Source organism: Lithobates pipiens, unplaced genomic scaffold (genome assembly GCF_037356315.1).
Source record: "Lithobates pipiens isolate NorthernLeopardFrog02 unplaced genomic scaffold, aLitPip1_a1.2 Scaffold_1, whole genome shotgun sequence".
NCBI classification, from domain to species: domain Eukaryota; kingdom Metazoa; phylum Chordata; class Amphibia; order Anura; family Ranidae; genus Lithobates; species Lithobates pipiens.
In genome coordinates, this window is record NW_027507685.1 from 174630099 (window position 1) to 174647813 (window position 17715).

A 17715-nucleotide genomic window follows, 5' to 3' on the forward strand; every position below is an offset into this window, starting at 1 on the left:
AAAAAAGTGCACTTGTAAGACCGATGCACAAATACGGTGTGTGAAAAAAAGTATTGCAATGACTGCCATTTTATTCTCTAGGGTGTTAGAACCCCCAAACATTCTATATTATATATAGTTTTTTTTTTAAAGTAATTTTCTAGCAAAAAAATAAAAAATAAAAAAACTGTTTTAAACATGTAAACACAGAGTCAGAAAGAGAGGCCCAGTCCTTAAGTGGTTAACCACTTTCACCCGCCATGATTGGATTGTGCAGCCGAGCCATGGGAGAAAGAAAATGACTGTCATCAGCCACCACTGTAACTAAAGCCCCAACATTTCCAGAGACTGAACAGTATGGGGAAGTATTGACTACTAAAGGAAAGTCAGTTGCAAACATGACACCCCCCCCCCCCCAATTCCTACCTTGCACAGCATAGCCAGCTCTTATGGGAGTGTCCGATTACCATCGGTGCTGACCCAGCACTTCAACCCGACCCCTTAGTCATCGTTTATAGCGTCACCGGTAGACAAGTGGTTAACAAACATATACTCTTATAGGAAGATTGTTGTTAAAGTGGTAGTAGTCAATATCTTAGCTTGTACCTACAGATTAGCTTACATACAGGCTTACCTGCAGGTACAATGCATATCTCCAAAACATGCATCATTCATAAAAACAAAAACTGCTTCTTTACCTTCCATTCACCAATAATGTTCATTTATCTTTACCAGAGAAGAGCTTTGTTTAAACATTGGGTCATGAATGATACTGTTGCATCCTATGCAAAACATTGGTATAGAGGAAAGATTCAACTTTGAATTGTGATTTTAATATCGCTACAAAAAGACAAAAAACTAAAAATACACCCAAGACAAAATGACAGCACTTTACAACATTAACACTTTTAGGGCCGGTTCACACAGCGAGGCGATGCGAGGCGACACGGCTCGCCTCGCCTCGCTCCCGCAAGTCGCCCCCGTTCTGTACAATGGAACCGTTCTGAGAGGAGCGACTCGAGTCGCTCCGACTCAGAAAAAAGGTTCCTGTACTACTTCTGGGCGACTTCGGGGGCGACTTGCATTGACTTCTATACAGAAGCCCTCTGCAAGTCGCCGCTGAGGTCCCCGCAGGTCGCGGCGAGGCAAGTCGGAGACGCCTCGCCGCGCCTCGCTGTGTGAACCGGCCCTTAGACTGGCTTTTCAGAAACATAATATAGACAGGACAATGTTATAAAAAGGATATTTGAAATGCAATTAAAAAAAAAAGATAGAACTTACTATTTAGCATACAGAAATACAAGGTGAAGTTATCATCAAGCAACGGCATTGTGGTTCAAGTGGTTTTATTTAATTTAAAGACCGAAATTTGAGCAATGTATGGCCACCTTTTCAGTCGATTCATCAGATATCACTCAAAAATGTGATCAACATATAACCTCTCAGCACCCTACCGTTCAATAGTCTCAATCAAAAAATTGAAGGAACTGGGTGGATGACACTCTGTCAAACAGTGACAGCACCCAACTTACTTGCCGTCACCATTTGGTAGCTCCTATTGTATCCTCATCTCTGCCAGTGCAGGCTATCAGAATACAATAAGCCCAGTGGGAGATTCGTCCATAGCCATGCATTGGCAGCTTAACTTCAAAACTGCAGGCCTTCAAAAGATAAAATGAAGACCTAATTAGGGATAAACTCAGACAGGTTCAGACACAAGTCCAAACCAACCTGAGCTATTCCTGCCAGAAAGCAAAGATGACATCCAATCATAGGTGGCAGAGGGTCAACAGAGTCATGGGCAGCCAAGGCTATTTTTGTTGTTCTTGGTATTTGTATTATAGACTTTTCTTTTTTTTTTTTTTTTTGCTGGACCGGTATTTGGTTACCACGACATGCAGAGTAATGTTGTATGTATATCCTGCAAATCTTAATAAGAATATTAATTTATAAAAATAATAATTATACCTGGGTAGACCAGACATATGAATTATAAAATATTTTCCCCTTTTTACTTTTTTCTTCTGAGCCAGACACTTTAGCTGGAGTGTCAAGGGTGAGAGCTTTGTAACCTTAAGGCTACTTTCACACTGGGACGTTACGGGCACTGGCGGTAAAGCGGTGCTTTACTGTCGTTTTAGCGATGCTATTCGGCCGCTAACGGCAGTTTTAACCCCCGCTAGTGGCCGAAAAAGGGTTAAAACTGCCCGCAAAGCACCACTGCAGTGGCGCTTTGCATGCAGGTTTGCAGCGCTGCCCCATTGTTTTCTATGGGAAGGGGCGCTTTAGGAGCGGCAAATACACTACTCCTACCGCAGCGGCTGTTTCAGGGCGCTTTGCAGGCGCTATTTTTAGCGCTGTAGCGCCTGCAAAGTGCCCCAGTGTGAAAGGGGCCTTACATTTGTAGGTAGCAGATGGTTGCCCAAGAGCTGGTTTTGAGAGGCTGGCTATAGTGTATTAGAAAAAATAAAAATCTAATCCAGCCATACCACTGGGGACAAAAAAAGAATTTTTTTGTGTTTTTCCTTTTGTCAAATAAAATTTCAAATAACTTAATACAGAATATATAATGCTTTAACAATAAAAGCAACCACCAAATACTGGATAAGCTATTAAAAAAAGAAAAAATTAGGCCTTAGTGGACAGCTCTGGAAAGCAGTCATGTTAGTTGTATGATAAATGAGTGAAACAGAAAACATATAAATACATAACAAATGTGCAAAGTCAGTAAGGAGCTAGTACACAAAACTTTCAATAGTGTGTTGATGCTGAAGGGTTGAAACAATGTGGATTCTCATCCAGCCCTTTTTCACTCACCAGGGTACATAGTTACAAATGAATGACCAACAAAGTGACCCCCAGAAACTGCCATAAGCAGATGGGCAGAGCTGGAAAGTCAATCATTACACTAGAATCCAAGGGATGGTAAAATAAGGCAGAAGGTCCAAAACTGATATCCACCAAAACTCTCAGCTGTGGTAAACGGGCTTTTCACTCTACCGTATTTGTATTCGTAAAGGGCCTAACAGGATCGTAGTATGGTCATAGGAGGCCCAGGCTTTCCGAAAAGGTGTCACAGTGCAGTGCTGTTAATCTTCTCCTTCATGATCTGCAGCATCAGTTCTGAATAATGTTCCAGCAAGTGAAGAGAGGCACTGGTTGTGGCATTTAGTTTGCCATTGGGTGCCATTCTCTGGCTTATTCCCAACATCTCCATCTCGCTTTGAATATGGGTGAAGGCATCCAAGAATATTGATCTAAGATGTGTTTTTTCTTCATGAGATCCATTGTAGTTTTCAATCTCCAAGAGAAAAAAAAAATTAAGAGATTAACACATTATGGATGGATTTGCTTTATTGGAACTTTCTAAAATTATATTTTATATATGGAACTTCATTTTTATAATAATTATGCTAGTTAGTACTTTACTAATATACTAATTAACCATTAATAAATCAGTGTTGAGTCTAAAGTTAACCACTTCAGCCCCGGAAGGATTTACCACCTTCTTGACCAGAGTACCTTTTGCAATTCAGCACTGCGTCGCTGTAACTGACAATTGCGTGGTCGTGAGATGTTGCTCCCAAACAAAATTGACGTCCTTTTTTTTCCCCCCACAAAAATAGAGCTTTCTTTTGGTGGCATTTGATAACCTCTGCGGTTTTTATTTTTTGCACTATAAACAGAAAAAGAGCGACAATTTTGAACAAAATATATATATATAAAAAAAATTCCTTCATTTTAAAAAATCCGCAATAAAGTGTTTCTTGATTGGTTTGCGCAAACGTTATAGCGTCTACAAAATAGGGGATAGTTTTATGGCATTTTTAATAAATAATTTTTTTTTTTTTTTACTAGTAATGGCGGTGATCAGTGATTTTTATTGTGACTGCGACATTATTACAGACAATTTTGACACATTTTTGGGACCATTGGCATTAATACAGCAATTAATGCTATAAAATTGCATCGATTACAGTAAAAATGTCACTGGCAGTGAAGGGGTTAACCACTAGGGGGCAAGGAGGGGGTTAAGTGTATCCTGGGCAGTGATTCTAACTGTCTGGGGGATGGGCTAGCAGTGACACGACACTGATCCCAATGACAGGGAGCAGACGATCAGTGTCCTGTCACTAGGCAGAATGGGGACATGCCAGTTTCTTCAGTTCCATGACATGATTGCTGGTATCCCAGCAGCGATCAAGTCCACGGGTCCCACGGGCACGGTCACAGAGCTTGCGTCAGGTGCACGCGCGCACGGCGGGAAATTCAAAGTAACATACTGGTACGTTACTGTGCCATGCAATTCTGACGTATATGTGCTGGCGTCGGTCGGCAAGTGGTTAATAACCTATAGTTGAATCATGTTAAAGAAGTTTGACTGCACCTACACCACATCCCCATAAAGTAGATAAAAAAGGCAAAAACAAACTTCCAAAAAAAAAAAATTCTAAAAAGGTGCACATCTCAGGAATGGATCACACTCACAATACATGTATAAATAATAAAAATAGATATATACAAAGTGTTGCAGTCTCAAAACCTGCATATCCTTTATCAGACACCATATCACATCCAATGATAGTTCATAGATAAATATGTATGAGAACGTTACTTTATAAACAAATAGAATACATTGAAGTTATAACATTATTCCGGATGTGAATGCAATGCATTTTGCGGTAAAGCTTCATCAAGAGTAGTTCTGGTGAGCTGATGTACATACAGTGGGCAACTGTGTGCCGACATTGGAGAGCGTCCCCCAAGATGTAACAGGGATAAGCATCTAAAGGCCCACCATGCCCGCATGAACAATAGGTTAGGATTCAGATAATTCCTTTAATTTATATTGTAAAGTTCTTATACAAATTTAACTATCGTTGGAAAAAGTGATAGGCCAGTGAAATAAACAATCACAGGTTTTTCTTCTACTAGGACTGGACTAAGTGTACCTCGATCTGGAAGTACTGTGAGCCAAGACTGTTATGATGCACCCCAGGGGGTGTGCCCATAACAGCCTGGGCTTCCAGGAAGTGGGTTAAAGTACACTGGCTGTCATTCAACCCAGAACAAAAGTGGCAAAGCCTGGAAGGCAGATGGCTGTCAAGCCTGCAATGTGACGTTCTGCCCAAGGCAAGCCGCCTGGTTCCTTCCTAATAATTTACGTACACCACGGCTGTGGCATTTTCTGACTGAATCTGGATCAGTTAGCCCTCCAATACGTTAGTCCAATGCTGACAGAACAGCCAAGTTGCCCAACGTTCTAAGATTGTCATTGGAGGAATATCCTTTCCTGGTAAATAAGTCCCCTACATCTACAAAAGGCTGGTGCCTGTTATAACAATCTTCCAAAAGATTAGAAGAAAGGACTTCCATCTCCAAAGCTGGATTCCTAAGTCACCAAGCCAAGGATAACTTGGTCCTTGGTGCAGAGATAGGACTGATTTGTCCCCTGGTGACAGTCTTAGGTTGCAGATGTCTGGAGTGAGGTTGGGCACGGGAAAAATCCTTGAAGGAGGCTACTAACAGTTACAAGACTCATGCAGAAGAAAGTTTGAGAGGTTTCTGGATTGAGGAGTTCACACCTGAGACCAGAGAAGTCTAAAGCCCATCATGGGAGGCAATTACAGACCTGCTTAATTCTATTGAATTGCTAGGCACAATGATTTGGGGGCCAAAACAGGTTAAAGTAGAACTAAAGACATTTTTTTTTTAGTTTTCAATAGAGTAGAGAGAGATTAGAACACCTGTTAGAGTGTGAATATCCCCATCAGGGTTACAAAAACCTATTTGTCATACTTCGCATTAACACAGAAAGTGAAAAAATAAAAAAATAAGTTGTCCCCAGAATAGTAAGAGTGGAAATTTTCCAATGGGGACCTGGTGACAATTTCCTCACTCTGGAGAGATTTCAACTCACTTCTTGTTCGTCTATGTGGCAGGAAGTGAAGAAAAATCTCCTCAATGAAACACACATGCCAAGAATAAAAAAACAACAGGGGTTATAACCTTACTCTATAGAAGGAGAGAGAAAAAAAAAAAAAAAAAAAAAAAAAAAAAAAAGAAGAGGGGCCAGAAATGTCACAGATCGCAGCATCGTTGTGTGACAAACTTACCCGGAAGAGGAAGCGGGTACCTGCACAACTCCACAGGTATCTGCTCCCCCCCAGAGACAAACAAAAGCGGAGCTCCACCCAAAGGTGGAATCTCCACTTAATATCATCCTGTTGAAAAATCCCACGTGAACATATTCACCTCTTTATAAGTCTTCAGCGTCTTCTGAAAAGTGCTGTGCAATTCCTCAATCATCGTCTCACACTGTCCCATGAGAACCTTCATACCCAGGGAGGAACCATCTAAAAATACCAGAAAGAGTCAAAATCAATACTAAAATAGCATACTTCATTAATTGGATACAAGCGTTGCACACATACTGTAACTGCTGCACAAAATAGAAGCCTGACCTAAACAGAATGGGATTTATTAAGTCCATGTCATTACACTAGGAAAACATAAATCAAGACATTATACAGACCGTATGGAATTAGCAATCTATGCTATATAATATAACGTATAGAAAATTTTCTATTAGCCAGGTGTATACAAGATAACACTTTGTTTACAGTATTGAGAGCATTTTAAGTGTCTAATTTGCAACTGCAAGACAGAGTTAAATTATGGTGCGAAATTTGCATTTGAGTTAGATTTAAAAATCATAAAAAGGATTGCCAGCATCTGACACTGGCAAAAAAAAAAAAAGTCCCCCTTTAAAGCCCAGCTCAAGGTACTGCAAAACCAAGGTGGTATGATGAAGCACCCCCTAGGGGGGTGTCCATGACGTCCTGGGCTAAGGAAATAGGCTTCATGGTGTTCAGTGTCATTCAACCCAAAAAAATAAATAAAAAATAAAATAAAACGACTAGTGGTAGCAGGACAGAGCATGGGACATCGCTGGAGAGATGGTGGGGAAAATTTACTAAACCCGATGCACACAGAATCTGGTTCAGCTGTGCAGAGTAACCAATCAGCTTCTAGGATGTATTGTCAAAACTTAATTGAAATAGCTGAAGTTAGAAGTGGTTTGGTTACTATGCACAGCTGCACCAATTTTAGTAAATTCCCCCCACCCCCCACTGAGTATTAGAGATAAAGCAGCATTTTAGTCATAGCTTTTGCTGGACAAAATATTTAATCCCCCCCCCCCCAGCAAATTAAGTTCACTTTTCAGTGTTTATCTGCACCTAGCTACACAAGTGTAAATTAAAAAGGCATTTAACTTACTAGGCTTTTCTACTTCATTGGAACAAGGTGTTGGTGAAGTGGACAGACGCCTGCTTGGTGAAAGAGCTCTTTCACTGCCGTTTCTGGTGGGAGAGACACTTAGAGCTGTACGAACTGTACACTCAGCTATAGAAGCTCTTCTGGGCCCATTATAGACCTCTTGTGACCTGCAGGTTAAAGATGTTGAGCTTCTCCTATCTGGAAGGTCAGAGGGGATTCCACACTTCTGAGAATCTGATGCTTTCGACTTGACCACAGCGCTATTAAGTTCCTCTTTTCGAGAAGTCTTTGACAGATTATTTATAGACTTGGCTTTTTTCTTTAAACGTGGGATAACCACATGAGCTGCTGGAGGTGGCATCAAAAGTTTGTCCGATTTTGAGTAAGAGCTGGTGGTAGATTTAGTCTTGGCTTCTTGCTGTCCTGAAGCAACCTGTCCACAGGGTGCAGAGGAAGAAGGCGATTTGTTGAGGTTTTCCTCTGAGGCTTTAAACGTACTGTTTTCTGAAGGTAAGTCAGTAGTGGAAAGCGGCCGGAATAAATTTGACGGGCTTTTTTGTTCTTCCCCTGTATTAATGCCTTCTCCCATTGATGCACTTCTGAATATTTTTGCCTTTGAGCTAGCCGTGGCCTCCATGTAAGATCGCCCTTTGTTGGACTTTATTGAATTGCTCTTATTTGGCCAGCAGCCAGGGAATGATGATCGAGAGGCAGATTTATCAGCGACTTGTACCTTCGGTAAATTTGGGACCAATATAGCGATATCTGCATACATCAATAAAAAAAAAAAAAAAAAAAAAAAGAAGAGAAGGTGGTGTTGAAATTAACAGTGTTGTATTTAGAGATGAACCTATACCGGTGCTGATACTAAAGCCCCGTACACACTATCAGATGGTAAATCTGAAGGAAAAACTCAGCAGACAAAAACCATATAATATGGAGGACAAACCTTAGGAGTTTCAATGTGTATGCAATCAGGCAGGCCCTTCTACTACACATGGTTTTGGTAAATCTGAAGGAAAAACTCAGCAGACAATCTGATAGTGTGTACGGGGCTTAAGCATTTGCATGTACTTGTGCAAATGCACCAATACCTGTGGTGCAGTGCAATTTGAGCCCATACTAAATTAATGGGCTCAAATCGCACGTGATTTAAACAGGAATGCGGGGCGATTCATGACCGAATCACATGTGGTTTTCCACACCACTCCTGTGTGAACGCAGTGCCTTCAGCTCCTCGAAGCCTTGTTTTGGCTCTTAAGCATATACACTTGATTTTCAAGACACCTGACATTCTCTTTTTGCGACTCCCGAGCCGCTTCTCTGGAACCAATACAGGATCTAAAAATTATAGAAACAACCAAAGACAGAGAAGGAAAAGACTTCCATCGCCATATCAGCACTGTATAACCTGAGTTCACACAGGAGCGGTGTGGGAAACAGCATATGATTCAGACAGGATTTGCACCCAATGAGATTCCTCGCAGTACCATTTGAGCTCATTCATTTTGTATGAGCTCAAATCGCACCACATTGTATGGTAATGGCAACTTGTTCAAGTACTTGCCGATACCCAAGTATCGGTACTCATACTTGGTCTTAAAGAACAGGTATCGGTGCATCCCTAGTTGAATTGCAAGAAAAAAGAACCCAGGTTGGTCTTTAGACTGACTATCGTGTCCCAGTGGAGCCCAAATACAAAGGACCGCTACTTCTATCCAAGGCACACGCTGTAGTTCCCCCATAATGGCTTATGCACCCTTTAGTGAAGCAAGAAATACAGTATCAGGAAAGCAGCAAAGTGTCAGAATTTACAAATCGGACTGCAGTAAAGCGGTCATGCTGATGAGGCGCATGTGTCTATACAACACATCAGTCCAAAGATTTACTACATTTTGCTTTTAAGTTCAGACAAATGCTGGCATTTTTCAAACTCTGATGAAGATCTAAGGTTCTCAAACATGTCAGTGTGTATGCAACTTTCGTCTGATTTTACTCTAAATCAAACTAGATTTTAGTATTCCGATGTGCTGCTTTAATTTGAGATTTATTCTGTCCATGAAGAATCCCTCAGTCCAGTCACCAAACAGCATGCCCAAATGAGTACTACCCCATTGGATGCCAATAAGAACAGCTTCGAGGAATCCAGTGCCCTCTATCAACTTCCTGAAGACCCAATTAAATAAGGTCTGGAATACACAGGTTTTCATACCAAACATCTTGCTATTGTAGAACTGGTCACCAGTACTCCATTATGCTTCACTGACTTCACTCAGACAACTCACACTAATTTTAATTTTTGTGGTTTAGTCAGTATAGTATGCAGGATTATGGACACATGCTTCTATTATCTCTATAGTGCCCCCTTTACATACTTCACTCAAGAGGTCAGTAAAAGTACCTACCACTATCATAATAATACACAGACAGATGGACACTACTTCAGGTTGGTCTGACATAGGATTTTCTACGCTAGCCTCAGTCCATTGGGTACAGTGCCCAGCTTGTCAGCTGAAACCCAGGACACATGAAGAAACTTTGGACGGCTGCATTCATATTCTCCCCCCTCTCTCTCTCTACAGGTTATCACCTTAAAACATTGGTCAACACCCTATTCTGCGTTTCACACTTGCCTATCGCTTAGGTATTGTTATAAAAACATTACTATACTACTTGTGTTGCAGATTGGGTTTAGTCTTTTGTATTCTTTGATTGCCTAAATGAGCTCCTTCTAATGAGCTTCGATTTACCGCACTCACTCGGTTTACTGAATGGGCGTTAACCGTTCTAGTATGTAACAAATACCATGTATACCTTTTCAATAAAGCTTGTTTGAAACAAAAAAAAAAAAACACATACAAGCAAAGAAGAGCACAAGGATGCATAGAAAAGTCATTGCATTTCGTGCTAGTTTAGCACTTACTCATGATCATATTAATATTAGTGTATATCTTGATTATGAATATGAACACTCACCAGCACTGGTGGAAGATTTTCTCCTTTCCGTTCCAACAGTCGTTTTTTCCAAAGCTTTCTAGGTAAGAAAAAAGATGCATATATGGAATCTTTGTAAAGACAAACCACTTGCATGAATTATTCCAAAATAAAGGATTACAATAAGGGCAAGAGAAAAGTTCAAAAGTTTCACACCCTATTTTTCATCATTATGCACATGCAAACCGATGCCAGTAACTTTTGGTGCAGTGTTGCTGATCTGCCTGTAGCAAGGGTGGCAAAGTGTATATATAGGCAGAATATAAAACAAACACAAACTTAATACATCTTTCCAATACATCCACATTTACCCTTGTTTTGTCTCTTTAAAAAGGCAGCACATACAGAAAAAATGCGGTTGATCTAATTTCCAGTAATGTGCTGACAAACAGTAAAATAAAATCCCAAACAATGTTGTTATCAGCCTATTTACCTCTCCAATCCCCTCATTTTAACCCAAGGCTGGCTATACACTGCAAATTTATTTTCTGAAAGGGGAATCCTTACTGCCGAGCAATTGTCTTCTCCCGGCAGGAGAAGCCGTCCCCGCAAAGAGAAGACTGCGATAGCAGCTGCTAGCGAGAATCAGATAATCCAGCAGGATGGTTGTACCCAAGTTAATCAATCAATTTACTACATTCAGCCTGACCATTAACCGTTTGGAATCTCAGCTGGTTCCTGCTGAGCTGGTCAAGATTTTGAACAGTCTATTGCTGGCCTAAGGGTAAAGGCATTCTGCAGTTTAGCAGGGACGTCTGGCAAAGCCAACAATACAAAAAACCTGGGCATGACGACACGTGTTGGACGGAGCCGGGTGATTGCCAAAACTGAAAATGACGTGGGAGCTGTGGCCTTGCTGGGTTTTTTTTTTTAAAACAGGTTTAGACCTTGCTTTTTCTTGTAAGTGTAATTCTTTTAATAAAACTTGTTATAAGCATACTGCACGATGAGGATTCCCTTTGCCATCGGACTCCACTGCAGGACGTATACATGATTTATTAAAAGGGCCATACACACACTCCATATGTGACCATCTCAGAGTACCAGAAAGAGGAGATCCACAAGAAGCACCTAAAAATGGAGCAGAATTCAAGGCAGCCCCTGGCTAAGGAGAAGGAGATATTAGACCTAGCTTACAGCGGGTTCATTCTTTGAGGTGGGAGCATATTTGAAATGGTGGTGAAAATCACAACTTCATTACTTTAAATTGCACCAATAAATAGCAAATTGCACTGGAAGAAATGTGATCAATGGATGTTCACATAACTGTTTAAGACTTATTTTGACCTCACTTTAGAAGAGAATAATGGACACTGGAGTGAGATATAGATATCTCATTTACGTAGGATTATGTATGATTTGCACGTTATGCACTTTATAATGCTTTTGCAATTTGCACTTTAGATGAATAATGAGGATTGTGAAGGTTAGTATATTAGGGTATATATTTGTAATCTCACATGGTTTTTAAATTATTTTATTCATGCGTATGAGTGTGGTGGTCCAACATCAGATCTTCCTACAGATCCATTTTTTGGCATCTACTTACAAACAATAAAAACAGATAAAGCTCAAAGACAGTTGTTCTGTCCACTCTGCATGCCCCTAGGTTTGGGAGGACATTTGGATCCAACTGGAAAACACATTTCAAGGGTAGTACTCGCTTCCTCAGAGCCAAAAAACCAGGGGAGGAGAGCAATATTCTATAAATTCATAAATTAAATCTAGGCAATGTCCTCCCAGGCCTAGGAGATCATGGAGGAGACAGAACAACAGTTACTTTGATGATCTTGGTCCGTTTTATCGTTGGTAAGTAGATACAAGCTTATTTTTACAACTAAATGGTTATTGGGATAATGCACTCGGCTGCTGCACTCTTGTGTTATTTCCAGGGCTGACAGCATTGCCGGGGGTTTCAACATAGTACGGACACACTACAAGAATTTAGAACCTCACTGAATTTCTGGCAGGATCAACAGGTATTTTTATGTAGAGTTTTTAATGAGAAATAAAAACCGCAGGAAGTGTACATGAATTGGAGATGTACTGCATATGTTTCTCAGACATGCACGTTTGGCATTGCAAGTACAAAAGTAAAAACACTAGGGATGCACCGAAAATTTCGGACGCCGATACATATCGGCCGAAAATGCCCCTTTTGCCAATTTGCCGTAAGGAAAAAACGACCGATAATTGAGCCGAAAATGGGGCGGGTGATCTGTCTATCACAGCTCCCTGGACAAGGGATTAAAATTAAAGCTGTGATGTTCCCGGCACTCTATTGAACCAGACGGCGGAGGCGGTTCTCCTCTCTCTTCGCTGCATCACTGGCTGCACAGGGGACAACACACTTATCTCTCATGTCGCCAGTCTCTGACCCCCTCCCGTACCATGTCGCCAGTCTCTGACCCCCTCCCGTACCATGTCGCCAGTCTCTGACCCCCTCCCGTACCATGTCGCCAGTCTCTGACCACCTCCTGTACCATGTCCCCAGTCTCTGACCATCTCCTGTATAAAAATATAAAAAAAAAAAAAAAACAAACAGTCATTTTCGGTATCAGTGCTGTTTCGGTATCGGTTTTTTGGCCTAGTGTATTTTTCATTTTCGGTATCGGCACCAAAAAACCCATTCGGTGCATCCCTAGAAAACACGTTTGTTTATTTAGTAAATTGGACACATCTTGTGCCATTTTAGGGTGTACAGAGCTTGCAGTATTATTTATTCTTACATCAGATAGTTTCCTGGTAAGATGTGGTCTGGTCAATTCCTCATTTGCCTCTGGATCTATCACCACCTGCGTTATTTGGGGTGGAGGCACATTTTCTAGTCTAAAAAGAAAAAGCATAAATATATACGATTATATACATGACATAACCCAGTTATATATTCCTAAACAAAAAATAAAAAAATGTAACATAAAAATTGCTTTAGATGGTCTCTCACTACTCACTACAGCTATGAGGCACAAGGCACTGGAAAAGTCGTTATATAAGGCTCAATGAACATTTCTCAATGCTCATTAGAAGATGCCAAACATTTTTTTGAATTCAGGCCTACAAGGATTGAGAGAATATAGACATGCTCCTTCAGTAGTTGACGCTGGGATTATGTGCCCCAACCCAAAAGCTCAGTACAGCCAACAAAAATCACTGACAATAAGTATAAGCAGAGATGCGATTCTTTACCCGTCGTTCCTGTGGCTTCGAGACAGAAATTTGGCAGAGAAACTAAGCCGATGGTTTAGAAACAGATCACTGTCCTCCTCATTGGGCATCAGATCCTTCAGACAGTTATCAAATTTTTCTGTAAAAATAGAAGCAAAGCTATATTTGATCATCAAAATTGTTAGTAAGCTGTATAGAGAGAAGAGTGAAGAGGCAAGGGGGAAAAAAAAAAAGGGAAGGAGGAGAGGAAGGGAAGGAAAGGAATGAACACAGGGAGGGAGAGGAAGGGAAGGAGTAAAAAAAATAAAAAATGATCTTTCTAAATGTCAGATTTAGGACTGCATGCAAGTTGCTCTCACAGTGCAAGGGAACTTACTGCAATTTTTATAGAGAGGTCATAACCTCATTTTAACTAATAGACACGTTCATAGGGTCGTAAAAAATTGAAGGATTTAATGACTGTAGTCTTTCCTCGTAACAGAGATCCTCCAGCCCTCTTATTGGCTTTGTTGCCCTTCTCTGGACTCTTTCAATCTATAGTATCCTTCTTGAGGACTGGTGAACTGGACGACATACTTAAGATGTGGCCGAACCATAAATTTATAAAGTGGTAGAATTATACTTGTATTTCTCAAGTAAAACCTGAGTTGTTGTATATCCCTGTATGTTGTGGTCGTTCAGGTGCTTATCTAATAGGTTTTTTTAAACCATCAATGCCCCCCGCTTGAACCACCGCCTGTGGAAGGGAATTCCACATGCTTGCTGCTCTTACAGTAACGACCCCTCTACGTAGTTTAAGGTTAAACCTCTTTTCTTCCAATTTTAATGAGTGGCCACGTGTCTTGTTAAACTCCCTTACGCAAAAAAGTTGTATGCCTATTGTGGGGTCCCCAGTATGGTATTTATAAATTGTAATCATATCCCCCCTCAAGTGTTTATTATTAGCTTTGTTGCCCTTCTTTGTACTCGCTCCATTTCCAGTACATCCTTCCCAAGTACTGGTGCCCAGAGCTGGACAGAATACTCCAGTTGCAGCCGGACCAGACCTTGTAGACACGCCTTGTAGAGTAGGAGAATTATCACTTTATACCTGGAGTTAATCCCTTTTTAATGCATGACAATATTTTGTTTGCTTTGTTAGTAGCAGCTTGGCATTGCATGCCATTGCTGAGCCTATCATCTACTAGGACCCCCAGGTCCTTTCCCATCCTAGATTCCCCCAGAGATTCTCCCCCCAAGTGTATAAATTGCATTCATATTTTGTCCACCCAAATGCATCATTTTAAAATTTTCTACATTAAACATAATTTGCCATGTAGTTGCCCACCCCATTAATTTGTTCAGATCTTCTGGCAAGGTTTCCACATCCTGCGGAGAAGTTATTGCCCTGCTTAGCATTGTCCACAAATAGAGATTGAAACTGTTTACCCCATCCTCCAGGTCATTTATAAACAAATTAAATAGGATTGGTCCTAGCACAGAACCCTGTGGGACCACACTATCCACCCCTGAAAATTCTGAGTATCCCCCATTTATCACCACCCTCTGAACAAGCCCTTGTAGGCAGTTTTCAATCCATGTACTCGCCCTATGGGCCATGCCAACGGACCTCATTTTGTACAGTAAACGTTTATGGGGAACAGTGTCAAATGCTTTTGCAAAATGCAGATAAATCACGTCTAAGGGCCTTCCTTTATCTAGATGGTAGCTCACCTCCTCATAGAAGGTTAATAGATTGGTTTAGCAATAACGATTCTTCATGAATCCATGCTGATTACTGCTAATGATACCGGTTTCATTACTAAAATCTTGTATATACTCCCTCATCATCCCCTCTAAGGCTGGATTCACACCTATGCATGTTTAGTGCTTTTTGCATTTTGCAGATTTGCACTACAGGAGGAGTTCCATAGGAAACCATGGTAAAATGGACTGTAGTGCAAATCTGCAAAATGCAAAAAGCACTAAAAATGCATAGGTGTGAATCCAGCCTAAGAGCTTGCATACTATTGATGTTAGGCTAACTGGTTTAATTCCCAGGGATGTATTTTGGCCCTTTTTAAGTATTGGTGCTACATTGGCTTTTCGCCAATCCGCTGGTACCATTCTAGTCAGACTGTCAGTAAAAATTAAGAACAATGGTTTGGCAATTACTTGACTGCAAGCCATCCAGTTCTGGTGATTTATTAATGTTAAGTTTCCCAAGTCTAATTCTAAGTTACTGAAGCCCCCACCCTCCCCTCTGATTCCCTTGTGAAGGCTGAGAAGAATAAATGTAATACCCTAGCCATCTTCCTAGTCTTTGTAACCGGATGTTCTTCCTCATTCTTTATGGTGCCAATATGGTCTGTCCTCACGAATGCCCTTAAAGCAAACCCATTTCTCCATGTTCTTTGTTCCCAAGATTTTATCCCAATTTAGATCTTCTAGCAAGGTTCATAGTTTTGGCTCTTTTGAAATTCAGTGTCTTTGTATTTCTCTTCTTACGTTTCCCCATTTGTGCAATTTATACTGAAGCCAATTGACCTGTGATCGCTGTTTCCTAAATTGCCCCGTATTTCCACATCTGTGATCAGGTCTGTATTGTTGGTAATCAGTAGATCTATTAAAGCTTTATTTCTAGTTGGTGCGTCTACCATCTGACCCATGAAATTGTCCTGCAAGACATTTAGGAACTGGCGGGCCTTAGACTAATATACGTGGTCCCCTCCGCCCAGTCTATGTCTGAATAATTTAAACCCCCCATTATAACACTTCCCATCCTTGCGGCTCATCTAAATTGTGATAGGAGGTCTGTTTCCTCTTCCACCCTCAGGTTAGGGGGTATATAGCATACTCCCAGTATTTTCCCACTTAGCTTCATCCCTTTGGAGCTCTACCCATAAGGATTCCATCTCCTCCCTAGCTCCCTTAGTGATGCAATCTCTCACATTCACTTGTAAATTATTCTTGATATATAGACATACCCCTCCCCTTGTTTTAGCCTCTCTATCCCTGCGATAAAGGGTATAACCTTGAATGGTTGCCAGCCAATCATGAGAGCTGTTGAACCAAGTCTCAAATTCCCAGAAAATCTAAATCCTCCTCGTACAACAGAATCTCTAGTTCATCCATCTTGTCCGCCAGGCTCCTGGCATTGGTGAACATGGTTTAGACCGGTCGCATACTATCTTCTTATTGTTTTTTTTCTGAGATTGCAACTAGGACTTGTTACTATACTTACCTTGGGTTTATGTGCTTTAGTCAACCTACCACTAAAGCTCCCAATACTACCCTCTGGACTATGTTCCACACTGACTGACTGACTGACTGACTGACTGACTGACTGACTATCTCTACCTCTGGACTCCCCCCGTCGCCTAGTTTAACAACCCCTATAACTTTTTGACCATCTTTACTCCCAGCACATCTGCACCCTCCTCATTTAGGTCCCTTCTATAGTACTGACCGACCAAGAAGCTGGCCCAGTCCTCCAGGAACCCAAACACCTCCTTACTACACCAGCTCCTCAGCCACTTGTTTACTCCCCTAACCCCCCTCTGCCTTTCTGGTGTGGCCCAATGTACCGGTAGTATTCCTGAGAATACTACATTGGAGGTCCTTTTCCTCAATTTAGCACCCAAGTCCCTAAAATCCTTCTTTAGGACACTGCCTCGGATATTGTCATTGGTGCCAACGTGCACCATGACAGCCGGCTCTTCCCCAGTCCCTCCCAGTATTCTGTCCACCAGATCCATGATGTGCTCGAAAATCATTCATCTGAATTTCCATGGGGTGTGCAGTTGTCCGGAATGGTTTATTTGGAACTAGGATTTTTGTTTTACTGAGCAGGGCATCCCACTTTTTTTTTCTTTTCTTTTTTATTGTCAGTATCCATTCACTTGAAGGTGTCAGAAAACCTAAGTAGTCATGAACATGAAGTACCCCATGTCCTGTGATGTTTTATCAAAAGATTTGATTTTCTTAATGTAGAGTGGAAGAGTCACTAGGGAAAGAAGGGATAGGAAATTTTTCCAGCCGGATACAATACACAATATAAAAAAATAAATAAAAAAAGGGGGAAGGAAGACTGAAGTTTTATAAAACTTTTCCCCCCATTTGGGTGTCAGTTTATGAAGCAGTGAAAAATGTCACTGCTCCATTCAGAGGAGATTGTTCTCCTCAGAGTACCAGTTTTTAAAGCAGAGTAGATCGCGTCTCCTTTGGAGGAGTGAAGTGATCTACAAACGTTTCGAACAGTGGAGAATGGCCCCTGATACTGGAATCTCACGAAACAGAACGAGATTACAGGACCAG

The 17715-nt window shown here is 41.1% G+C and overlaps 1 protein-coding gene across 1 annotated transcript in view; it reads right to left on the reverse strand.

Annotated features, from left to right (window-relative positions):
• Positions 1 to 790: 790 nt before the first annotated feature.
• WDR62 (WD repeat domain 62) overlaps positions 791 to 17715 on the reverse strand; it is a 74602-nt gene continuing 57677 nt past the window's right edge. Inside the window, exons 26-31 of the mRNA XM_077478909.1 lie at positions 13441 to 13558; positions 12984 to 13083; positions 10237 to 10294; positions 7261 to 8025; positions 6235 to 6335; positions 791 to 3280 (exon numbers count right to left, since the gene is read on the reverse strand). Coding sequence (XP_077335035.1) covers positions 3053 to 3280; positions 6235 to 6335; positions 7261 to 8025; positions 10237 to 10294; positions 12984 to 13083; positions 13441 to 13558 — 1370 coding nt within the window. The 3' untranslated portion in view covers positions 791 to 3052. The remainder of the gene's footprint in view (positions 3281 to 6234; positions 6336 to 7260; positions 8026 to 10236; positions 10295 to 12983; positions 13084 to 13440; positions 13559 to 17715) is intronic.